This window comes from Thunnus maccoyii, chromosome 5 (assembly GCF_910596095.1).
Source record: "Thunnus maccoyii chromosome 5, fThuMac1.1, whole genome shotgun sequence".
NCBI classification, from domain to species: domain Eukaryota; kingdom Metazoa; phylum Chordata; class Actinopteri; order Scombriformes; family Scombridae; genus Thunnus; species Thunnus maccoyii.
The window spans coordinates 23443600-23470992 of NC_056537.1; the positions used below are offsets into that span (position 1 = coordinate 23443600).

General features: G+C 40.2%; 1 protein-coding gene and 1 long non-coding RNA gene across 12 annotated transcripts in view; one reads left to right on the forward strand and one right to left on the reverse strand.

The window, feature by feature from the left end:
• b4galnt4a (beta-1,4-N-acetyl-galactosaminyl transferase 4a) overlaps positions 1 to 27393 on the reverse strand; it is a 148784-nt gene that overhangs the window by 116449 nt on the left and 4942 nt on the right. For 7 of the 11 annotated variants that reach the window (XM_042412203.1, XM_042412199.1, XM_042412198.1 and 4 more), the window contains 3 exons: positions 25837 to 25888; positions 20704 to 20783; positions 17497 to 17791 (listed from right to left, as the gene is read on the reverse strand). In XM_042412203.1, coding sequence (XP_042268137.1) covers positions 17497 to 17638 — 142 coding nt within the window. In that variant the 5' untranslated portion in view covers positions 17639 to 17791; positions 20704 to 20783; positions 25837 to 25888. Of the gene's footprint in view, positions 1 to 17496; positions 17792 to 20703; positions 20784 to 21047; positions 24351 to 25836; positions 25889 to 27393 lie in introns of all 11 variants that reach the window. The other 4 variants (XM_042412200.1, XM_042412195.1, XM_042412194.1 and 1 more) reach the window with 3 other exon arrangements.
• Positions 664 to 1787, forward strand: LOC121897600. Its single transcript, XR_006096257.1, has 3 exons — positions 664 to 1123; positions 1491 to 1547; positions 1645 to 1787. It is a non-coding gene; the product is annotated as an uncharacterized LOC121897600 (long non-coding RNA).

Sequence of the window (27393 nt, forward strand, 5' to 3'; positions counted from 1 at the left end):
TCTGAGCTAACGGGATGAGGTTATGAGGCCAGATTCCCAGAGATGCTCAGTCAAGTACAAACAACTACACAGCATTTGCAGGATAGTGGACAGGGAGCTAAGCGATGAGAGCCGTTTTTAGCTCGACTTTTAAACTAATGTCCGATTCATTCACACGTCTTCTGAGAGGAGGGGGGTTGAGCCGCCTTTTTTGTGTATACGCTGAGTATGTGAGTGTATCTGTCCGTAGGGATGTGGTGTCAAACTCAGCTGACTCACATGTAGCTGTGTGAGTCAACCTGCTGACAGGAAAATGTAGCGGCAGAAAGCTGATATAGGCTTCGGGTTGTTTCACTGTCATTTATATAATGGCTCCAGCACACATGTGTACTCAAAACACCTACACACATGCACACAGAGCTCATCTATATGGCACTTGATCTGATTTCAGCACACCTCTTTTCTTGTGTGTTCAGCAAAACTATCTGCACTGATGTTCACTCACTCCACCACCTGTGTCTGACAATATTAGCGGTAGATATAAAAAGCTCCTCTTTATGGCAGAGAAACATTTGTATTCTCTGTGAAAAAGCAATAAAGCCTCTGTGTGACATGTCTTAACAGGTCGGTAGTTTTTAAAGTATGCACAGTCCATATTAAGCCCCCTTTAAAAAATGAATCTCTTGTGGCAAATGAAGTCTGATGATATTCTCTTTCCTCTATTTGTCATGTCTTTTTCACAGCTCCTGCACCTATTTTCCACGCAGCTGGAACTCACAGAGGGCAAATCTAAATGCTTCCAGAGTCAGGTTCCCTACAGCTAAAATGGGAGAAATTCAGTCCACAAACGTATGTGTGTGTATGTGTGTGTATGTGTGTGTGTGTGTGTGTGTGTGTGTGTGTGTGCATGTACCCCACAGGTGCGGATTCCCACAACCCCGGAAGGAAAAGAATCAAGGCAGCAAAATAGGAATCCCTTGTAGCATATGAATGAGCACAGAGTGCTTGAATGAGGACGGTGGATGGGATGGAGGGCGTGTGTGTATGTGTGTGTGTGTCACCAGCAGGGATAATAAGGAACCCAGGGGGACAGCAGCCTGCAGCGGGGCACAGGTGCAACATTCTACAGAAACATCACATGCAGGTAAATAGTGTCACTGTAGCATAGGCGGTGATAGGTGTGGGGTGGGGAGGAAGGGGGAGAGAGTGACACCACCTGCAGAAAGGCCACAACACACTCCAACTCTGAGTCTAAGAGTGAGAAACACACACTGTGGTAAACAGAAAGCTACACACACGCTTCACCCTTAATGTGCCGTTGTAAGAGCATGACTCTGCCAATGATCATTTATCACACAGCTGTATGCCTTCACTGCCGATGATTGTGTTTCTGTGGCATGTTGCACATACAGATGCTGTAGTCTTGCAGGGTTCCAACATGCTCCACGCAAGTATGCAAACGCAATCTTTAAACATAACTAAATATGGTTTTCTCTCCTTGCTGTTAACAGGAACTGTCGCAGGCAAAACTGGTCCTACAGCAGATCAGCTATTTTTGATCGATTATGGTATTGAAATGAAAGATAGAACAGACACGCTAGTCAATGTAACCAGTATAATCATAATATTTGGCATAATGTCACAAAGACATTTCTCTCTTTCCAGACAGAGAGAGAAACTGAATCTGTGGAACTCGCCCGAGAATGTTTTTATTAACTAAATTAATGCATCTTTGTTGGTCCCTACTGTACTATCTACTGCTCAAGATTCAAGATCCTTTTATTGTCAGTCAGCAAAACATCAGTGATGCAAAGCAGAATGAAATTACAAGCATGGTACCATTAAAAACACAGATAAAAAAAAAACAGTATAAAGAGAGCTCTATAAATAAATATATATATATATATAAACTGAATGAATAATTGCTCAGGATAGAGAAAGAAAAAAAGCTAAAACAAGCCTCAGGGATTGAAGTTTTGAAAAGAAGTGCTTACTACCTTCCCCATCCAGACATATGGCATTAATCAGGTTTGGACATAAAAATGATTCTAACTCTCTAAATGGTCACCCACATCTCTGATTTTGTGTTGTACTGCGAATAATGGAAAATGTCATATAAGATAGAGGTTAAAAGAAGTAAAAAGGTTCAAAAAGTACATTTAATCACACTTTTCTTCCATTCATTGCAACCATAATGCGTCAAACTCCCTTAATGCACCTCTATATCACTTCACTCTTCATACTCTGTCACCTGAGTACAGTTAAGTACAGCTGATACCGCGATATTCATCCAGGTAAACGCAGCTCTGGTGAAAAACTTCTATTTGAGGTTCCATTAACTTAACCCAGCTGAGTGAGGCCTTCACCTGCACAGTGAATGAGCGTGTCTCAATGTGATTGGGGTAATAAGCAGAATCCACTTCAGCCTGTAAGGACTCCATTTGCACAGGCAGAACTTGGGCTCAACAGCAAGGACTTTTTGTTGATTGGATGATTTTTTATTCAGAGTACCAGCAAGCGTTAAGGGCATTCAAAGAAAAACAAATTACTCCCCAACTTGCGTACACACCTCTTATGTGTGTGTGTGTGAGTGTGTGTATTTCATCTTACGAATGTGTGGGCTGAAGGCAGATTAATATGAAGAGGCAATATAATCAGCATTCCCACAATTCTAAGCAAAAACGCGAGTGCGATAGGAAGGTGAAGACAAGGTCTACTCTGTTATCAAACTGCACTGATCCTCTCTGCAAAAGGGCCAAAGCACACTATCACTTCCTCCATCACTAACTTCAACTTGTAAGTCGCTAGGTAGGGAACACTGTTGTAAACAAAGTCATCTTTTTCCCTCCTTCATTTACCCTAAGGCACACTGAAAGTAACTCCCCAAGGCCTGTGAATCAGCAAAGCTGCAAAATCTTAGGATAAGGATAATAGGAACCATACTAGGCAGGGAAATCAGTTTTTAAAAGCACTTTCTCCAGAGGTGTTGATGCTGTTTGTACCCACAACATACAGTCAGCATTACTTTTAACCAAGAAACAATTCTGATAAGGCCATTTGTGCATTTGTGACAAGCTGCCATAACAATAAATATTAACTTGGCAAGCAGAATTAACAGTAGATGTAAGGGCTAATTCATTTTTAAATCATGAAAAATAAGTGAGTCATGTGGGCGCGCTTTGTCGTGGTGGAGATTAAGCTTGATTCTATCTAAATGAAACAACAGAGAGGTTTTGAGAAGGCAGTAGTGGAGACCTGTTATCACAAATGTAGCGGCAACGTGGTTTATCTCAAAAGAGGAATGAGAGCTAATGTGGAACGCTGCAGTCTACAGTGTGGTCTAAGGGAGACAAAAGTAGTTTGTCACGCTTTGCTACCAAGAACACAAAGATATTCTAAAAGGAAAAACCCATAAAGGACAAGCATGACACCATTAGTATGCTAGATGAATGGATTTTTTTCTTTTTACTATAAATGCAATTCACTACATTGTAAAGCAGTTGACATTACATGAGCAGGAGATGACTCAAGGACTCTTACACAGTACACTTGACTGTTAATGGACATGTTGGTTATTGTGAAGATAAAAACTGTGGACTTTTGGATTCAGGCAACTTATGTACATGTTTGTGTAAACATGATGCTTTTGTTTTGTGGACATTTTATTCATTTATTTCCTGCTATGCATCGAAAGTTAATATTATTATTAAAGCAGCAATATGCCATCCATCCTGACCTTTGTATTTATCTGCAATATCATTATTTTTATGCTATATACTTTTGTTTTTATTGTACTTTTAATTCCCTTTAATGCCTTTTTATGCAGTAGTTCTTGTTGACTTTAATGTCCTTTGATTGTACATGTGCATCTATCACTTTTTTTTTAATATGTATTCTAATTTTGAAGAAAGGAGAATCGGGGAACAGGCTTTTTATTGTACATATTTTCATGCACAACACAATAAAAACTTAACCTTTGAGTCAGTTTGAGCATCGTGACAACTCAAATCGTGACACACGAACATGGTATAAATTAGGAATCCAAATCTCCATTCTTTCTATGTGTATACATATACAAGTATACATGTAAACAGATCTATCTATCTACTTGCCAACACCACTTTAAATGCAGCACATAAGAAATCTCACTCTATGCTCCAGCACTCAATATATACAAGGCCTTGGCTGTTTTTCTCTCTATTCTTTGTACTCTGGAACACAATCAGATGGTCACAAAAAAAGTGCTCGTCTAATGTATTATACCAATCGGCTCACTGCCAGTCCTCTTCTCTTCCCCAGCGATTTAAAAACACCTCATTTTCACCAGCAGGGTGGGTAGCAGCAGCATGTCTGACAGATAATGAGAGATAATAGAGTTGCATCGTCTTGCTTTTCTGAGGAAGGTGAATCTCCATGTCAAATGTGGCACATGAAAAGCTTGCATTTGACCCACATCTCATTGGTACATGAAAAAAAAAAACAAGAGAATGGGATAGATGTGTCATTTTGTGGAGGAAAGAGAACCAAGAAGAGCAATTGAGCAAGAGGGAAATGGAAGATGAGAGCGTGGCGGAGGAGGTGGAAGAAAGTGTGGTGACATTAGACGTACAAAGCCCTCTCTGTCTGATGAGCTTTTAAGAATGTTGTCTGTGTGCCATCATGTAAAAGAAGCCATGTAGCAATGTTTGGTGATGTGAAACTAAAAGTCCAGACAAGGTGGCACGCATACGTTTCCTTGCCACGCTGTTCTCTGAGAAAATGTACAACTATGTTCAGATAATAAGCTTTTAGAGTCTTTGTCACTTTTGTTGCTGATGTTGCTGATCTTGTATGGAACATTTCTCTTCGTGCTCGTTCACATCTCCACACTACTCTTTTTTTTTTCCACTGTGTCCTGCTCACTGGAGGCAGGAGTATCCTTTTATTTATACGGCTGTCACTGTTTGCTGCTCTTTATTGCTGTGGCAAGTGTTTCTGCTGCCTTAGCTCAACATCCGAAATGCTGCACAATGAACAAAACTAGTCAACCAATTGGCCAGTTGGCTGGCCAGCCCGTCACAACTTATTAAAGTTGATGAATTTAAATACTTGGGACTTTGGATTGATTCTGAATTTTCTTTTAGGTCTCATATTGAGACCTAGACTAGCATAAAATGCTAAATGCTAGTCTAAGAACACTATATCTGTCAATGAATTGTTTAATCTTCCAAGCATAAAACTAATTGTCCAACGGCTTTTATTTCCCATTATTGATTATAGTGATATTATATATCTGAAACACATCTTCAGCCTCTAAAAGTAGACTGCAATAACATTTGTAGATTTGTCCTGAGGTGTCCTTACCGCACGCACTATTGTTTCATGTACGACACACTGAACTGGTTTTCATTGGTTGCTCTTTGTTTTCAAATGCATTTACTTTAACAATCCTTTACGCCTAAAACAGCTTTTAGTTCCATTCATATCATCATATTCACTTAGACACACTCAACAACCTTTTTTTTATTGTGCCTGGAATCTTTAAAGAAATGAGGAGACATGCTTTTAAGTTTAAAGCATCCACCATCAGACTGGAATAATTTGCCTAACTCACTCAGATCGATTACTTCTTTCCATGACTTCAAGACTTCTTTGCTTGTTAACCTTAGATATACTTGTTCTTGTTTTTGATTATATTTACCCTCATTTTAATTTATAAGTAGACTCAGTGCTTATATATTAATGTTATATATAATATTATTTGATCTATTCATTTTATTTATTTATTTTTCGTTCATTCTTTGTACAGATGACATGTATGTAACAGTTGTAGCAGGTGGGGTTTGGGATGGTGTGAGAACCCTTATGTGTATGTCCATGTTACTATGTTGACTGTTTTGTGTTGCTGTATTGTTTAAATTATCATTCTTATTACTAATAAATTTTGTTTTGTTTAAATGTTGTAACTTTTAATGTTTTGTGCCTGAGGACCCCCCTCGAAAACGAGACGATGCATCTCAAGGGGTTTATCCTCTAATTAAATTTTGAAATAAATAAAACCAACATTTCCTGGAACAGTGGAATGCAAACTTAATGGATGTACAAGGTAATCTTTTAAAAGAGGGTGTCATGGTATCATTTATGAAGCTAGTGTGGCATATTGCTGTTAAAAAAGAACACAGCTAGTAGTGGGAAAAAAATAGACGCCAAGCTAGAATTAGGCCGTGAGAGTTGATACTCTACCTTGTTCGGTCTCGAGAGCTCACTATTTTGCCAAGAGGAGAATTTATAGCAGTGCCCTCGGCAGCAGGCATCATCACGTTAGATAAGGAATACTGCCTGATATACTGTACATGAGACAAAGAGAGATAGAGCGCTGAGATTTAAGTGAATTTCTCATAGGTGATTTGATGGAAAAGATACGAGCTGGCCTAAACCCAGCCGTGTACTCGGTAGAGATTGAGCCTGAAGGTGAGAGAAGTGACCTCTCCAAGAAGTTATTTAAGATTTCTGCCACAGTTGGGAAATCTGGTTTTGGCAATTTCAAATACATTTCTTGATACTGCAGTAGTGCCCAACAGCACCAACAAATTCAAAAAAGTACAAGCATATGAAACCTTCAACTGCCTCAAGTTGAAAACATCTAGAAACATGAGAGAAAACTCCATGATTTGGAAGCAAAATATGTAATATTCAGGGAGAACATCCTTAGGCACAAGTACCCTTCATCTCAGCACTTCAAGCAGTTTTTGCCCTTTTTCAAAAGGCTTTAGCCCTTTCATGACAACATCTGTCTAATTTAAGTGTTTAATGTGTTTTTTTCATGCATACTTGGCAGCCATTGATTTCCACTCATTTAAGTAGGGTATGAATATTGATTTGCAATAACCTGGATCTTTCTTGACATGACAAATCCTTAACCCTGTAAGGCCCACCTTACATGTTTGCTTTTATTGCTGTAAAAGGTATGTTAAGTTTGCACTGTGATGCAGCTGCAGGTAATGCAGAGCACTACCACACAACAATAATAATGTCCATCACAAAGAAATACAAAAAAATGTGATGTTCACTGTGACTGTGACACAGTAACTTTCTAAAGCTTGTTGCGGGTCATTGAAAGTTGATTTTCATACCATACAGAAAAAAACTGAAACCAGGAATGTAGGACAAACATTCAAGATGGTATAAAATTAATGGACTAGGATATGCAAAAACATTGCTATAATCTTTAAACCAGTGACTACTCATTTGGAACTGTTTACTTATCTGTGACTGAACTTTCTGTCACAGCTTCCTTTATAACCTTCCTTTTTCCTGCAACTACTCCGCATAGCAATTGCCAAAAATAAAAATTAAGCTCTTATCAAAACACTGGATTTTCTATCAGCTGTGTTTGTGTGATTGAGACGGTACACGGAATACTAAAACAGGCTATGTAATTACAGTGAATTATAGTGAAGTTAAATTAATGAAGAGATGTTAGAATTCAGAGCAGCCTGGCAAGGCGTCTCTCAAAGCGAGTATGCACAGTTACACAAACACAAACACACATACGGCTCCAAAGTAAACTGGAAACTTTCCTCTTCTCTTGAATATCTTTCCTCATGACTGGCCACAATAGAAAAAAGGGAACAGTGTTTGACAGCCCTGTGAGAGCGATGCTGCGCTCCTTCACAAAGCAGCTCACATGGTAATCAAGCCGGCGAGCAGGCCTTTGAGACTCAAAACAAAAGAATGACAAAGTGCAGCCCTTGTGCTCTCTCTTTCTCATTTCTCCCACCTCCTGCCATACTCCTACGCTTCATGCAAAAAAAAAAAAAAAAAAAAAAAAAAAAAAAAAAAAAAACACAATAAAGATGGAGACAGTCAGATATGAAAGAAAACCTAGGACATTAGGTGACAGGGAACAAGCATTTTAAAAAATGCTGCAATGATACAATATAAAAGTCAATAAGGGAATACGCACCATTCAGCTCAACTAAGCAAAATGCAAAAATGCTACTTGAGTTTCACAATTGGGTTGCTGTCAGCAGGGGAGCCCCTTCAGACCTGCTGCGGAACAGTGGGGAACCTTATTACCACCGCTATCACATTCATGCTGTTTTTATCCTTTTATATGTATAGCCAAATGTAAAGCGCAAGATTTAGTTTCATCTAAATGGCACCTAGACATGTTGGTGAAAGCCCTTGAACGTCAGAGGGATGAAAGCCTCCAACTCTCCCTCTCACTGCTTAACTTTATCCGGCAAGCTTTTATAAATGGAGATGAATTCCTATCCCACCTCCAGATCTGGTTCCACAAATGTGTAAATATTCATAAGTGTGCGATGAATAGTAAGAATGTGCATGATAGGGATTTCAAAAAGAAAACAGGGGTGAAAACTACAGAGAGAGATGCACACAGGGACCGGTATATTACAGTCAGTTTACTCTCTTATATCAAGTGGATCCATTTCTATGACTTGCAGTTGATTACCATGCAACTAACATCTCTGTATCCAAAAATTCAGCGTTTTTTGTCTGTCTCTTAGGTTTATCTGTCCCTCTCCTCTGATGCTTTCTCTGTCTTTGTTGCGTAGCCAGCGCAGCCTGGAGGAGAGGTGACCTTTTCCATTAACCACCACTACAGAAAGCTCATTCTGAGCAGCAGGGAGCTCACAGACACACACTCTTTGATGATTGATTGAAATCCTGCAAGGTCTGGATCACTTACAGTAAGGTAACACCAGAGCTGATACAGCCCAGCGTTGCACAAAAACCCTATGAAAGAAAATCCTTCTGCAGAGGTGGGGAGTAAAGAGCGGAACCGAGCCTGAGCACAGGGAAACTGACAAATCCCATCATGACAAGGATCATGATTGTCTACAGTCGATACTCCCACCTGACATCTGTCTCTCTGGCTCTGCTTCTTTTCTCTCTCGCTCTCTGACTGTTTCTTATTTCTTAAAGTGGAAATAGACTTTTTTGTTTTAAATTATTATGAAGAAAATATTGCTTGCACAGTGTAATGGCTATAGAATAATGACACCATCAACACTACTTATATCTGCATATGCTACATTTTAGATGCTTTGAGTATACTGCTTCATTTTAGCTATGGCAGCTAACAGGAAGAAAACCTTCTAAAAGTCAGTTAGCTAAGCTACCGCCAGAGAATATGGATCAGTATCCAGTCAGGCTGGCTGTCAGGCTCATCTACTTGTTCATATGAAAATCATATGAACAAGTATAATTCATATGATCTACTTGTTCATATAAAAAATGACAGAAAATATGTTATCATCATCTCTGTTGAGCAATTTCATTCATTTTATAAAAACATAAACCTACTTCTGACCCAGTTCACTTTTCTCAACACATACACACACAACCCACCCCGACGCCAACCCCTGCTGTAGTTACCTGTTTATGTGAAGCAATAACGTTACTCAAAGTATGTTATTGCTATGCATTGCACATCATTATAATAGCTTTTGCCTGTTCCCAAATTCAATATAAAATTGTCACAATTTCAATTTACCTCTTCAGTGAATATGCTTCTTTCTTCCCTCTTATTTCCAAAGTGGTGTTGATCATTTGTTTCACGGAGCTAAGCTCTGAGGAAAACAGAAAGCGATCCGGTTTTCTTTGCAACAGTGGCGCAAATAATAATACCACTTGGAAACGCTAGGGGGGGGGGGGGGTTGAAAAGTAGTCTGTTTCCACTTTAAAATTCACCACCGACTCATTCTCTGTTTGAGGATTCACACTCCCCTCCTCTGTGTCTCCCAGCAGTGTCCTAGTAAATTGTCCAAGTTGTGTGAGTTTTTATGAGTCTCTACTGAGGAAATTGGTCTTAATGAAAACTTGATAGCACTGTTTAATAGTGTGATTGCTGCATTATTAGACACCCTTGCTGCACAGTATGAGCTGGCGTTCCACAATGAACCTCATTTGATGTGTGCACATACAACACATCTCCATGTACAAACAGGGCTGGGTTTATTGTAGGTCACAGCCACATCCTCTCCTGCTCCTGCATCCTGCTGCATGTCCCACCTGTTGCGTGAGAAGGGTGTCCTTCTTCGGCCCTGTCCCTCCTCCCCAAATGCCCGTCCCCCATTCACAGCAAGCGTGCCAGCGGGCAGACAGTACCATCATTCAGCTGCTTCCTCTTCTGCTCGGCTAAACACTGGGGCTAAAGTGCAGACGGCAGCGAGATCGGGGAAGTGCGCACTCATAAACACATAACACAGTTGGAGAAAAAACACTATATGTGCACTAACACATACACATTTCCTTCTCTTTTACACTAAATCTCTGTTTCACTCACTCACTCACTCTTGTACACACACAGACAAATCTCCTGCGGCAAAGCTGTGGCATTGGGCCAGAACTCTCATCTGCATGGGGCAGAGCTGGTACCTTGATGGTGGCTTGTTAGGCAGGCCAACACAAATTTCATTAACCCCGAGGTTAACACACTCTGGACTTCTGTTTTCCAGTGCTTCTGCACCTTCCAACCCAGACTCCCTTCCTCCCTCTATCCTATAGTCACATCTGTTAATCTTACATTGCAATGTCGTGAAATACACTGTGGTGATGTGAAGGTATCAAGTCCTGAGTGTGAAATATTTCAGGGCTGTTAAAAAATTCTGTCCAATAGCATTGTGCATCTGCTAGACCACTGGCAAGAAAACAGAAAATGTTTAATAGCCAATAGGACAACAAGAGTTTACAATTATTCTACGATAACATATTTTCACAAATGCATTTAAATGTGAGGATGAGCAAATGCACAAGTACGACAACATGTTCAATGGAGTGTCAGTAAATGTGTATTCACATGAATAGAGCATGAGGTATTATTTCCCCTTCTTAGGCTGGAGATATACCTACTTTTTAGCCACGTGTTCCCGTAGACAACTGGCTGCGTCACATACTTGCCTATGTACTTTGTATGTTACTGGAGGATTCCACTAGAGGGAACACCAGAGGACTAAAGGTATAAATAGAACTTCTGGATTTGCATGATGTAAACAATGAACACTGACAAGCAGAGACTTCTGACAATATTTGTTATTGTGTAGCGCCAATAACACATCATACAGATGCAGGTTATTGCAGACTTGTTCTATTAACTTTACGCCATTGTTGTTGCCGATGACCTGCCTACTGACCCCTGACCCTGTCACATCCCCGTATTAACCCTTCACTGCCCCAACCTAGCATTAATTTCTGAGAACGTCCACAACCAACGCTCCAAACGGACAGTGGATACCTGAGGCAGCCATCATGCGCACACAGACGCAAAGTTAAAAGCGAGAATATCTACGACCTCAATCCTTCTGTTGTCTCCACCTCCAACAGGCAGGTCCTACAGCATCTAGGCTTATTGAGAATGCAGTGTGAGTTGTTACAGGGACATCCTTCATCCTCACTGTGGAATTACCCAGAGAGAAAGATTTACTGGGTTGGTCAGATAAGCTGTGGGGCAGATTCATTGTTGATCCTGTGACAGCTCCCATCCCAGCTCTCCAGACACAACCTAACAATGGACTGACTGCCACATGTGTACGCTTTTATAAGACTACCCTTTAAATGAAATAAGACCTCTAAGATATAGTTGCTTCAAATGAAATGACTTTCATATGTAATGCTGTTTCTCTTTATTGGATATTGTTATATCAAATCATTTCTCAATGATAGGAAAGCCAGATGCACAGATTATATTTTATGATCACAGCACTGAAAACATTCAGGTTTCTGCAGCAATAACTTCCATCTGGAAATGGAATTATATGCTTGTACAGAATCAGAAATATTACTGTTAAGCCAGCAAAACACTAAGGCTCTAAAAGAATATAAATCACCACATTAGTACAGCTACAATTTTATAATTCACTCCTTTCAGAATTTCTTCTAATGAAAAGCTTTTTTTCCATTTCCATCTGATTAACTGAGCTCTTCCACAGTGATATAAAGGCCTTGCATTCTTAAATGGAAGCAATCTTTAAAAGCCGCACTGCCCAGCTGGGTTCACACTTGTCCCCGGTTTAACATGCCCAAAGCATTTTGTTGATGCAGACTTGCAGACTGCACCCACACTGGACTCAGTGTTCCTATAAAAATTGCTAGAATCAACTCCATCAGAAACACCCCTAAGATATACAACATGACCGCCATGGAAATTTCTTTTTACTGAGCATGAAGGTTGTCTTTTCTTCCATTTACAACTGTTCTGATTCATCAAAGGTGCAAGTGGATACCAAGCAGCTGCATTATTCACAAATCTGAAAAGGTAATTGACGATATTCATTGTTGCATGAATAAATAATAACATGAAAAAGTGTTGTGTATGTGTTTAAGCGCTTACACACGCCAGGGTGGTGTCACTTACCATTTTACCGGCAGAGTGGTTCTGGCAGAGGTAAAGCTGACCGACCGTGAGAACCACAAGAGCTAAAATTAGGAAAGGTGACATCGGAGGGCATGGTTACCATGACAGCGAGTCAGCCTGAGGGTGCTGCTGCTGAGATACTACAACAAGCAAATCCAACTTGATACTGAACTGCAACAATATCCAAGTGTTTTGATGTGAATGTGTGCGTGTGGTTTGTTAAGTCAGTTTCTACCTTTCTGTCAAGAGACATCAAAACAATTCAGTGACACTGTATCAACAAGTTGTGTTTTATTTTTAGTCTCTTGTTGGACATTTGACGTATTCATGCTTCCTCAAAATCTATACGTGCTTTAGTCATGATAAAATAAGCACTGAAACATCCCACCAGCCCAACGCCGCACGTTCATTTCCCATATGTTGTCTCCATGGGCAACCAAGCAGCCAATCTGTCAAGGCCCCTGAGACTTCCCCTCTTCGACTTCCTCCTTATCTCCTCAGAGAAGTGATGATATAAAGAATACCTGTGTATTATGTGCTATTTTCCAATTTACAGGCAACGCATTTATGTGTTTGTGTGGGGGTGGGTGCATGTATGCATATGTGTGTACCTCCACATGTGTAATCATAGTTGATCAATAGAGGCCTGTATGCAGTAGCCAGCCTCCTCCTCCTCAGTGGACCTGTTGATGCTAGAAAACAGGGGGGCTGTTGTACAACTGGGTGGCCGCATAAATGTGGCACTCATCTAATATGCACCACAGTGCTGCCTGCCAACATGCTTCCTCATTGAAATTCTGATTAAATAAGGCCAGTCTGGCCTGTGCACAATCTGAAAACTATTTAATTATACCTTTTTAGCTTTCCCCATCATCATAGTTACAACAGCTACCTTGGCTTTTAAGAAAATAGAAATAAATGCCCTTAGAAACACCCACACATTCACAAACTCCTGTTAGAATTGCTCGTTGTGCTGTAATTATAGTTCTTTGAGGACTGACACGCAGGCTATGTAAATGATACACACATTCATCCACAAAGCAAATAGTAGTATTGCAGCTGGTATTTGTACGTTGCAAAATGTGACGTTAAGAGTAGCCTTCTGAGCTACGGTTTCCTCTTCAAGCATAGATGTTTCATTATGTGGGAAGTAACTTCACCTTTTTGGAGTTTTGGAAGAATCTCCATTCTGCACCCCAATAGTCAAGTTTTAAGATTCCTCACTTCTTCAGCTACTATTCACATGTGCCATCACCAGTCTGAGATTGGATCTTCTCTCATCTCCATCTCTACTTTCTATAAAATCACAAAAAGGTGAGTGGACTGCCCATCACCATTCTATCATCAGTCTATCACACAGCTCCATCCTGTACTGAATAATTTAGTTGCAGAAAATGATGGCCCATTTCAATACGGCTGTGGCTGGCTTAGTGTGACAATTCTGAATAAAAATGACCTGATGACACTTCTGTGGGATTGATTTCCTTTCCCATCAACCACAGTGCAATATTAATGAATGCATCTGTGAGTCAAAGTACTTGAACAAAGTATTAACTAATGTTAATCATACCGTTTCTGTTATTTCACCAGGGTAAAACACAGACTGGCTTAGTACTGTTCAGTAATAGTTTATTTACATTTGGATGTATGACATGTCATTGGCCAGATAATAACACAAAGATTGCTATTTGAACCTTGCTCAAGGCCATGAACACCTGCTGAGAGTGCTGTTCTTTCACTACTGTAGGAGCCAAATTCATATTTTACACTCACCGTACTTACATATTTATATTTCCTTAAATTTGTTTAAAATTACTATATCTCATGTATAATGCACATTAATCTGTACAAGTAGAATTATTAGCAGTGTTAACCATTTTGCATGTGTGTTATTAGTAGTAAACTCATTGAGAGAAATATGTTCATGTCTCTTTATGATGGGACGGGCGAATTTGCCGTGGATAGACACAGGCACAGGAATATAGTTTTGTAGCTCATGTGACGAGACTGGAGCCTCACAGTTTTCCAACCATGTTGTGGAATATCTGGATACAAGGCTGTGTTTATCTATTAGATTTTTTAATAAGAAAGTTTATTTTGTATAGGCAACAAGGATTAATACACCCACGTCTGCTTTCAGCCAGAAGAGGAATCAGTGTGTTATTTTTGTTAGAGAAGAAACATGTGTCCACTTAGGGTTCACATGCCAGTTTTGGATTGTACAACTACCACAGGTTCATTATAAGCCAGTCCAAAGAGTTCAACCACTACCATACCATGACCTGATCCCCATATTTTTGTGTCTGATGCTCTACCACCATGCATACAAGCACACACAACACTACTACTAACTTCAGAGGGCGGTAACAGATGGTGGACGTAATGCACCAAAAAAAGGTAGCAATGCGCCAATAAGAGTAGAAGATGACCACCAGCTGATGCAAAAAAGCAGGTTTCAGGGCATTCCAAAGACAGCAAATGTTTCATGAGGTAAAATATTTATATCACAGGTTTGGTAGGTTTTAAGAATACACTCAGTGTGTTTTGGAATAACAAAACTGTGTTTGTTTGCCATGAAAACTCCACAAGGTACCATTATGAAGGCCTCCTCTCAAAGTTTAGGCCTCTGCTGCCTCATTATGTTGACCCAGTCAACCAACACATGAGCACACAGAGGTGAGTAGACTGAAGTCTGAAACGCTTGACAGACTGTGTATAAAATCAACCGCTGCAAACTGTCTCCGACACGCTTCTCAGTCATTATTCACAACTAGAAAGATGCAGCCTCAACGGGACACTTTATGCCAAGATGTTTATATTTCTCATAGGTCTGCTGGTCATATGCCAAGAAGACATTATCTAGTGAATGAGGTACTAGCTTGTGCTTGCTCCAGGAGAGGATTTGGCTGATAAAAATCTAATTTCCTCCAAAATAGGGACAGAATAAAAACTTGACAAATTGTCATTTCATATTCAAATAAGAGAGGACTCTGGCCAGAAATGAAATTACATTAGTTCTACCTGCCCCACCTCAGTGCTAAGAATCAATGAAGATTCCTGTGTGGAGAGAATACTGCCAGCCTGATATGAATATTTACACAAATCATAGTGCCCCATTTCCAGTAATGGCTACATCTCACTTAGAAACCCTTGGTGCGAGAGGGGACATGTTATTCATATGAGGTTAAGTGAGTTGACCTGCTCAGATGCCTGCTAAATGGAAGACAGTCAATTAGACACACAGACCAGCAGAGCACAGCATAACAGCTTCCTTCCTCACCAGACGGCTGCAGCAGACGAGTCACAGAAGCAGACTACTAGCCTTAAAAATGAGGAACACAGTAATATCGAAAATATATCGATACGTGTTGGGATCTGTGATTTCAGAGAATGAAAGGGATTTTCCGTACTCTTGCGCAAGTTCACACAAAATCAGCAGTCTCACATGCTGACAGCACAATCACTGAGTAAGGCTGAGTAAATCTGCTTGTACAGGAGGACTGAGCGTGACCATTTATTACATCAAATACAGTGTCTGTATTCGTGAGCACAGGGTGTGGATACCTGTACAATATAGTGTAGTGCAACACAATAGCCCTGCAATAAATTCGGCCTGTATGAAGCTTATAATGTACGTTTTTTGTGTACTTTTCTTGAAACACTGTAAGACTGGCCTGCCATATACTGTAAATCCAGAGAAGAATAATATATGCATCATAAATATGGAATTCATTGCAGGGATATTGTGTTGCTTTGCATGATATTGGTGGCCTTTAGGTTTTTGCAGGTCCTGTACATGTATATATATGAGCCTGCAAGTTCATACAAAATCCTCATGGTATCGTTAACATAATGACTTTGCTCTATCCTTTCTTCAATGTGTACAGTTTCTACCCTGAATCCTGATACAAACTCACAACTCGCTTAGCTGCAGATACTAAATGCGACAAGCCAGAGTGACACTTCAGCCCTCAGTATGATTCAGGACTGTCACCATCAGAAAACTAAATCTAGTCTGTCGCTGGGAAAACCCCGCGGCTGAGATCAGAGACAATGAAATGAGCCCTGTGTCAGTGCATCGTGTGTGTGTGTGTGTGTGTGTGTGTGTGTGTGTGTGTGTGTGTGTGTGTGTGTGTGTGTGTGTGTGTGTGCATGTGTGTGTACGCGGTGTACACTCTTCAAGGGCATCATAATCATTGGGTATCACTTTACACGGACAGCTGCGGGAGATATAGTATACCATCATTCCATGTTAAATCTGTAGTAGGTGGTGGTACATTACATCATCCAACACCTAATATCAGGATTTTTTTTTTTTTAATTAAGTGTCATTTCTGTACAATACTCAACATCATCCACTGTTACAACCAGACGCAGTGGATGAACGCAATCAAGCCTTAGTTATAAGAAGCATAACAGCAGCAGGTGGAGGTCTGCCCAGCCTCTAATATTTTTTCCAAGTCTGACTGGCATGCCTGTGACCTCTGAAGCCACCGTCATGAAAAGCCCTTTGATTATTTATGTTGAAGGCAGTGGCCTGGCTTTCGGCCTGGCTTGAGACCGCGGTGCTCTTTACTTAGCTTGGAGAAGGAAACTATTGTTAATTTATGAGACACGCTTTCTCTCTGTGTAACTTCTTGTGGCATATCTGGTCCTACCCATCACACTACCCAAGGGAGATCGGTATGGAAAAGTCAGTAGGGCACCGGTTCAAGGGACACATTTGTCATAAATCCACTCAACTATTTTATTACTGTAATATTTATAAGGGACTATGTGTCTGTAGTACTTCATCATAAGTTATAGTACCCGACACGTAAGATTTTTCCTTATAGGGACATATAATCTGTTATTATGCCTGTACTGTGAGTGGCCGTATCATGCTTTATGACATTAATATCTACTGTGAAGTCACTTTAATATTTCTATAATATTCCTGTAGGAGCTCATTGTACTCCAGGGTGACGATGGTGATCTCTAGTTTATGATACTATCTCCTGAGGTATCACTACAGTGTTCATAAAGTGGCTTTTAATGTCCTTTTAAATGTCTGTAAGTGCTGGTAGCTCATATCCATCAGGGTAAAACACACTTTAGGAAAACTCGAAAGTGTAATACATAAGATGAATAGACATTTTTTTTTCCTCAGGAAATCCTACCTTTTCCGTAGTTGAAGTGGAGTTTGATGGTCTTGCCCTGGTTTATGTGCAGGTAGGTGAACCACACGGCGGAGGTGAGCAGTACCAGCAGCAGCAGGAGCTTGAACTGCTTCCGGATCTTCTTCACGGGGAAGCGCAGCATCCTGGCTCAAACATCCTCCGGTAGCCGCACGGTAGAAAGTCAGAACGGGTCCGGGAAGAGGTCGTTCGGGCGCTGCTGTTCGGTGTCCCTAGCTGTCCTCGGCTCTACTGACGGGCTCGCTCTCCCGGTCACAGCGACGGCATCCCAGGCAGCCTGCGTGTAAACAGGGAGTATTAACTACAGCCGTAAAGCGCGTGTCATGCCTCTGGATCCACGGGGTGACAGCGGTGCCAAATTGCTCGTATCCTCAGATCTGGGTCCAAACAACTCTGTGGCGGTCATTGCTTATGAGCGCAACCCGGTTCCCCCCTTTTCCCTGTGAACAGCGTGGCTTTGAAACAGGCTTCCCTGCTGGAGTTTCCAGTCGGCTGGAGCAGCAGGGAAAAGGCTGCAGATCAAAAGCCGCTAAGTTCAGTTCAGAGTGTGACCAGGGGAACAAAATAGCAGTCCGGCGATAATCTACACAAATCCCCTGTAGCTCAAGCCTTTGCTGACACCGCGACGCTGATTATTCTATCGGCTACTCAAGGATCATCCCCGGCCATGGGCTTAACGCAAAGTATCAAAGAGTAAGAGGAGAAATTTAGTTTCCATATGGAGAGGTGATTGGACAGAGCATCTCCACACAGCTGCGCTTCTGTGCAGGAAAAAAACAGTTTCCTGCAGAACAGATGGATGATTTTAATCTTTCCAAATGAGTACAAATGAAATTAAAGGGCCTACAGTGGGAAAATGGCATCAGCTAATGCCGGTGAGATCTTTAACGGAGAGGTAACCTGATCGAGGGAAAGGTTAAGATGGCAATCAACTAAATGTCACATCCCTCTGCGCTCCATCTATTGTTAAACACATCTGAAACTGAGACTCTGGCTTCCAGTTGAAGGCAGCGGATTCAGATGGAGCGCGTTTTTATTGAAGTCTCCAGGAGAGGAGGGGCGATCAGCTGTCATCCTCATACTCGGGTTGGTTTGAAGCGCCGCCGCGACGAGTAAATATTAACCCGATGTAGATTAAAAACTGTGGATGCTCCATGAGAAAAGAGGTTTGATAGAAATACTCAGATCTGACTGTCCGGTTTGAGATCCAGGGAAGAGATGTCCATGTGCTCCGACTGCTCCGTTATCTCACGGCAGGTGCATTTTACCCAATTCTCCCAAAGTAGCTGCGTTGTCCGAGTCCACCGTGCGTGCGACAAAGATCAAAAGAAAAGAACCACATCCGGATTAAACTAATAAACAGTGATATACGGTGCAAGCAGCGATACAATGCCCCGTGTTGTTATTCTGTCATGAGCTTTTTTCCCATTAAAACGCCGCAATAGCACCGTCCAACCCGCTTGTCACCGCGCGCAGGGAGGAAAAACAGCTGAGCTCCGGGGAAGGTGTCGCGGAAAAACCAGCAACAAGCTGTGATATAACCAGGACAGAACATGGTTTTGTTTTGCTACAATGAAACACGTAAGGGTATCTCGTTTCACTGCACAGCTCAGTACGCCCATCAATTGAGCATCTTAACGGTGCAGAGCAACCTAACCCTTGGAGGGTGGGGAGTGACGACTTCATCATCCAATCACAGCCCTGCAAAGGGTTCAGAGAAGGCGGGACGACAACGTTTGCCCTCACCGTTGGCTTGGTACTAATATGATCTATCATCCAATAGCTGAATGTAAAGCCTGAAACTTGTTAAGCTCCCCACTTTAGTCCTTCTCCCCTTAAATCAAGGCAAGTAGCCCCCTGAACAATAATGTCTTTTTTTTTACGGGTAATGAGACAACTCTAACACTTGACACACAACAGTACACAGAAATAGTGTGACGATGTAAGGCGACCATCTAAACAGTTACTTCTTAAAATATGGTATTTTTCTTTATTATTTTTTCTCAAAAAACTGCACATTAATCACAGTAGCCTTCTGAACATTAGAACTTTAAATCACTGAAATTGGATTTTTGCGTCCCTTTTGAAAATGATGATAAGAGAGAACCAGGTCGAAAGTTTATGATAAACGTCATTTTAAAATATGTTACAGACAGAAACTAATTTTCGTTGTGATCAACAGCTCACATGTGTGTTCTGTCGATACCAGGTGATGTTTTCTACAAATGTGGAACCACTTCAGTATAATTTGACTTTAAACGGAAATTGCGCATTATTACTTTCGACCCAGTCAATCGGGTGGGTGAAAAATAACGCAACGGTATAAACTAATTGTTTATATTGTTCTTGTTTTTATTTAAAATGTCTGACAATGTCCTTGGTAATATGTAATTGCAAACATATTATGTCCTTTATCTTAATAAAAAAATATATTCCAATTGAATTTTTAGAACATAGGGCCAAACAAAAAATGATGCGCAGTTGGATTTTTTTCATCCCATTTACACATTGCATTTCCTCAAATTCCAGCTTTGAATCATATTAAGTGATTTATAGTTCAAAATAATTTATTTTAAGCTCGTTGTTACTGTAGAGTGACGAAAGAAACACTTTTTACAATCACACTGAGAAACGCTGACACGGCAAACTTTAAGATAATCTGTCAAATGATCATGACTATGACGCGTGAATCAATAAAAACAACTCGTCATTCTTGAGTGAATTTACTTAAAGTGATCGAAAGCAACTTTTCGGGTAAAACTCATGAATGTATTATAAAAAGCTCTTATGATATATCCATGCTAAAAGTCCACGAAAGTATGACGTATCCACGCGATCTTTCACGGTTCTGGTAAGTGTTACGTGCTGTACGTGCTGACGTAGTTAGGCAAATCAGAATTGTATGGGCTCATGGAAAATCGCCGTGTTACTTTCGCCCCGGTGAGACGAATGACAACACACCACGTTTTAATGTAGGCATTTAGTCTAGGGAATAAGGGAATAAATGCCTACATAAAAACGTAATGTGTCGTCATTCGTCTCATACTCACTATGTGTCAGATAGGGGAAAATCCATATATTGTTTGAATAATTCATCTACAGTCTGCTATTTTAAAAGGAGGTCACTACATTATTTTTCTATTTAATTATTTTAATTTTGAGGCTGAAATAATAATAATTCCTACTGACTTCACAGTTCATTAGACCATTGGTTCTCAAAGTGGAGTCCGGGGAAACACAGGGATCCTTGAGGGGGTTCCAGGGAGTCCCTAGAAAAAATGAGAATAATTCACTTTCATTGTAATTCCACCCATAAGTAACACAATCACAGACTGTATGACTGTTTTGGTCATGGGTTTCATACACTTTCTGTAATAAAACCTCTAAAAGCAAAACTCTTATCAGATGGGTGACCCTGGGACAAAATCTTATCAGAAGGGGGTCTGTGGTCTAATTTGCATTGAGTTTAGGGGTCCTTGATGTGAAAAAGTTTGAGAACCACCGCATTAGACTGCTCGCTGCAAAGTAATTACACATGATGTAGCCTGTGTGAGCTGTTGGTGGTGGCACCCTGAAGACAGATGCACTCAGGATAGACGCTTGGCTGCCGCCTTCTGGCCAAAGAGAAAAGAGCAATAATCACATTAAGAGAAGCAACAGTCTATACTGTCCTTGTTGAAGCCACATTGGTTATCGTTGAATGTAAGGTGACAAACTACATGTAGAGGAATAACTCTACTTTTGGGTTATTCCCAGAATGCATTCACGTTTTAGCTACAGATCAGATCTATAAGCAATTTTCACAGCAAACATTTCAACCACTCATAACAGGAAACGCACAGGTGGAACTGATATTGTCAATGATTGCTCTGTTCGGTTTATGTTTCCCAATAAGTGAGCAAGTACAATTCCTGAACCCTGAAACTGACATCTAAATACAACAGAGCCATCAATGATTCCATTGACATTCGAGAGTGTAACTATTCTATCATTTTCTATTAATATAAAATGGTTTATGTTACTTTCTTGTTTACTAAATGCAAAAACTGTATGTAGAGATAAGTATAGAAATAATAAATGGTCTGATATAAATTGCCCCATCCTGACAGGTGCCATCAAACTTAACAAGAGACTGGTGGAGATGTCAGTCATTCTGCACACAGTCGCACAGTCCTGACAGGAGGTCTAATTAGGCATATTAAATGGAAACACCTGTGGGTCTGAGCCAAAAGAGGAAAAACACTAACAGGATGTCTGAGTGAACTTAAAGGGGTATTTTACACTAACCTAGAAAAACAAGTATTTCTTCTAATATATCCTTCACTTTAGGTTCAGAAAAATGTATCAAACATGTGGTTTATCCTCAGTTTAATACATGTCCAATCATCCAACTACTGCTATGGTAAGCTAGTGATGCCGTTATGAATCTAGATAAAGGATCAAAGGACACGAAACCTGAACTATAAGAATACGACCTCAATTTAGTTTGTCCCAGCTGTGCCTTCTGAATCAGTCTGAACACAAACCATAATCCTCTCTCTGTGGATTAATAATGTAATCTTCAGAGCAAACAGTGAGCGTAAATGAAATGCTTAGGTATTCATCTGGGCCGTATTGAAATGAGTACTCAGTGAATGACCTCAGTCAAACATCATTTACGCTGAAGCAAAAACTTCACGGCATTCACCTTGCATGTGCTGTTGCAGGATAAACCGATGGTATTTCATCACACACTCTGGGTTTGAAAGTCATCCAACGTGTGTAATCAAATAGTTTCATGTACTTTTCTTTTTTCCTCTCTCTCGGCTGCAGGACATTATCATGGGCCTTTTGAGGTCCTGATTCTATCGCTCTGTATGTTTGATCATCTGACTTGTTTTTGTCTTCAGTCCGACAGAAACAAGTCTCTTTCCTACTCAGTGTACCTGATATTCTGTCTGTCTGCTCCCGTTATTTCTCTTTCATCCAAGGACAGGCAAGAATCCAATACATGCAAGGGACGTGCGCACTTTTAACTCAAAAAAGGTAGACAATTTTCTCACACTGCATTGTATTTGCGTAAAGCCCAAGAAAAAGGTGTAAATTGGCTAAGAGAAAGCTTTTACATCATCTGAAACTTTCACATTCAGGTACATGTCTCTTTCAGTTTAAAAGTTAACTCATGCCATTTTCCCTCTCTGCCTCCCCTCTTTTTTATGCCTGCAGAAACATTTGGCACCTAGGTCCCCCCTCCAGGGAATTACATGCTTGTATGAATCCAGGAGGAGGCGGTGTGCAGTGGTATGATATGGACAGAGAGGATGTTCAAAGGTGGAGACAGATACAAGTAAAGGAGCTGCTGTCTCCTGGGGTGTTACAGAGACCAAGCCCACAGGGAGGAGTAAATGCCCAGCTGGCTGTGACAGGTGTCAAAGTGTGGCACTGACGTTATGATGCCACTGAGCACAGCCGAGGGGTGAGGCGTCACTAGGGAATCAGCATGCAGAGAGCATAATCTCAGAGTGTGATGGTGTTTGCATTTTGAAACGAGAAGACGTGATGCAGACAAGCAAGAGAGGAGAAACTTTATCAGAGCTGCCACATCTTTCATCAACAATTCATCCGATTCAAGACCCGCAGGTTCTAAAATTTCTCTCTTTTCACTAATCCAACATCTGTTCGTCCGTCTTTGTCTATCCGTGTCTGCCTTCTGTCTGTCCACTAGCCTTCATCTCCCTCAATCTCTCACAAACATCCTTCCTCTCTCTCCTCCAACCTTCCTTTTTCCCGGGCAGCACAGCAGCTCACAGGCTTTGATGAGAGGTCTGAGCAAAAATGTCACAGGGATTAAGGGGTTTTGCCTCCTGCATCTCACCGGATCAGTTCTAGCTGCCCTCTGTGCTGGAGCTTCCTCCTCCCTAAACAGGTGCGGAGTGGTATTTCTTTCTGCTCCGCTGTGCCCTATTGGATTTCCTTCTGGGGAAATAACATTCATCCATGTTTACAGATGAGTAAAGAGGGAAACAGGAGATGGGGAGAAGTGAGGGGAAGAGATGTGGAGATGAAGAACGATAAATTGAGGGGAGCACAGATCAGGGGAGAGGAGAGGATTCTATACTTATGGCAAAAGTCAAAATGGGAAAATCTATTTCCTTGGACATAATTGGAATATTTCTCTGGATTATTAATACAAAGTTTGCAAAGTTGACTTTAATCGTTTCTACACTCTGCCCCCGCCCAGCATCCCACACCCACACACCATGGACAGACACATGCACTCATCTGCAGCTGTTTCCTCCAAATACAGTTGGACAGATTTGAAAATTAGATGTCTCCAGAGATTTGCAGTTCAGACGGAGCGTTAAACATCACACGGCTACAGCTACTGTCATATTATACAGCATTCTGCAGTGTTTTCCCTGCCTGCGTCTTCACAAAGTTAGAGGTAAAACGTCCAAACGCACTCACTAGTCGACCTTGACCTTTGCCCTGAGATCTGCAGCTACTGGAATTTGTCATTCCTTAAAGATCTTGTTAGCATTGTTATTGCAGTACACAGTAAGCTACATTTCCATCTGAACAGGTGAAGTGTCTAAACAATAACAGTAAAAATAGCTTGCTTTTTGTCTTAGTAATAAACTGTTTGTTCCAAGGATACTGTCACAAGAAAGTGTAGGATATCAAAAGACATCATACAGCTATGATTTTTGTTGACAATCATCTGTCTTACCCCTCAAAGCAAAGTTTGTATTTATCATGAAGCCACTGAAGAAGCTCAAACAACTGAGACCAAAGTGACTGTTGTAGCGTTAGAGTCTGTCTTTCATCACGACTGAATATCCATGCTTGGCCTCTTTCTAAGATTTAACAGTGACGGAAAAACAGTAGTCAGATTCACACACACAAAAAAACCAAAAACAACTCATCCATTACTGTATGTTTTATGCTGTGAGTATGAATGTGCTAAGAGAAAAATCTAGGTCATTTCTCCATCATTAGTATGCCAGCCAGGTGTAGCACAAAGAGGATTAGGGGGAAGTAATGCCAGTGGGGCTCTCTACGTCTATCTCTTTTTCTTCCTCTTTATCTATCTCTCTCTCTCTCTCTCCCTCTCTCTCAAAGCAAACAATCACACTTAAGTGCTCCCTGCTGCCACCTCAAAGAGGATATCCATGACAAGTAGTCCAGACTGGCAATAAAACATTCATGCATTACCCAGCTCCAATGATGAGCTTGTTTCAAGCCCATTAAACAAGGAATATTTGCTAAATCCCAATTTTGACATTATGGGAGATCATAAAAGCCAGGGACAGCCCAATCAGTCAACAGGTACTATACAGGGGTGTGGGAATTATCTTCCCTGTGACTGCTCCTCCTGAAGAAGTTTGTTTTTTCAGGTAGTGTAGTTGTGTTGAATTAATCTTGTTTCTAAATATGAGCAGCAGACATTGCCTCAAAGTGGAAATGCTGAAACAAATCCTAATGAAGTTGGTGAAAGTAAGCATTTGTAAGTGATTGACCTATGCTATTAGTTTATCAATTGGCTAGCTAGCATCTAGTATTTGGCTACTAATATGACACTTGGATATGAATGTTCATGTAAATGTAAACTAATGCGTCAATAGCAGATTTGTAGTTAAAATTTGGAAGCTATAGGCCTATGTCAGTTTGGTAGGATGATGCTCCACATTACTTGAAAGGATCCAAAAGTGATAAGTAATGATTTGTTAATTCATAAGGTAACAAGGATTTCCTTGTAACAGCTCAGAGGGATCCACCACTTTTCTTGAGGGTCAATGTACAGCCCAAGTTTGCCATACTTGATATAAATATGGACAATAAATGTGGACAACATATTAAGAACACCTCTCACTAAAACACAATGTAATTCAATGGCACCACAAACTACAGCCTCCAAAATGACCTTAGACATGCTCTCTAAAACACTTTCAACACAGACTGAACATTATAACCTTCATGAAGATAGGATTTTTTTGCAGGTGCATTATATTAGACCACATTATAGCTGAGGTACTCAATAAATATACAATTGACAGTATATGTAGTGTAATATATCCATTCAGAGTTAATCAAGACATTCATGACAAAAGAGACAGAAAGTCATGTATAATTCTTGAGTCTAAGTTACCCAGGAACTACTTGGTAGTAATTCATTAATTAGCAATTATTTCCTGGTTTGTCATTTACTTGGTCGTTCTTAATCAGGATTTTTTCAGGTAATCAGGTTTTACCAAACAGACAATAAAACATGGAACATCTTTCATAAGGTTACGCAAAAAACAAAATCATAAGTCTAACTTGAACAACGGAAAATGTACTCACAAGGGTGTTCGTGTATCCACCAACCAAGGATTCACTGAGGTGGGTGTGGATTCTGCAAAAAACATCATGAGTAAGTGAAAGTTGTCTGGATAATACAAGGATAAAAATGATTATTTTACTATTTTTAGTCCTGTTAAAACAGTCTTCTCTGCAACTGCAGCAGTCACACTTTGTTCTTTGTTCTCTTTATTATTTTTATTCCATCGCATTTCTTCAGTGCCTAACTAGTTCCACACACTTATAGCTAGAAACACAGTTTGATTATAACATGTTGAGCATGTTTCCATGATGTGTGCTGTTTTATTTTTTCTAGAATAAATTGATTTAATGTACATTTTTAAAATATTAAAATTTATAATGGCAGGTGAAAAAAAATTCTAAAAACGTCTCAACTCTCCAAGCACATATCATACCTCAAAATGCTGCCACAAGCCTCCTCTCTCTCATAGGAGTTATAGTTTTTGAGATCTAAACCTTAATTGACAGGGAGAACGCTGTCCAGCTCTTATTGACTGCAATACAAACTGCAGGTGGTCCCTCCGTTTCTAAAACTTACAGATCCTCTCTTCCTTCAAACACTGTGTTTTGCCTTTTCACAGGCAATAACAATCATTATCAGAGTTTGAAACATCTCTTGTAGAAACTACAGTATTTTTCCACAGGAACAACCAAGTATTTCACACTGACACACAATTCCAACATCAGGCTGATAACAGGAAAGGCACATTTTACATAGAGCTGAAATGATAAGTTGATTGTAGGAAAATGAATCAGCAAATATTTTGATTATGAATTGATTGTTTTCAGTTACCTTTAGGCAATAATTTCAAACATTCCCTAGTTACAGCTTCTCAATTGTTGATTTGCTGCTTATTTATGATAGTAAATTAAATACTTGGGGGTTTACATTGTTGGACTGAGAACATTACCTTGGGCTTTAGAAATTGCAATCAAAGAATTATTTAAAGAAAATAATCAGCAGACCAATCGATACTGAAAAAACAATTGTTAGTTGCAGCCCTAATCTCACATGAGTAGTACCACTAAAATGAGAAATGAAAACTAAACTGTACTGGCCTGATTTATTTTAGAGGCGACAATTATTAAAGAACCCCAAACACTTCTAGTTAACGGATCGCCCCTAAAGCTGAATGACAACACTTATACTCGTCCTTACTACCAGCACTGTTACGTTTATGAAAAAAGTAACCATATATTTCCATTAGCAGCACAATTACTTTCAGAGTCTCAAAAAAGTGCCTTAATAACAACAAATACAAGAAAAAAAATAAAGAAATAAAAGGAATGTCCCTCACTGATTGTAAGCTTATAGGAAACATACTGAGCATATGGATGGACAATTCAGAAGTGGATCATGCTTTTCAAAGTATCTATGGAAATTGGATAACCACTGACATCCATTGTAACAGAAAAATCCATTAGGTTTATATATAATCCATAATGAGCAAGTTACAAACATTTCCAAGCTAGCTTTCAAACTTACTTTGATACCAAAACATAGGTTTTCACTGGAGTATTCCTTTACACTACCTGAAG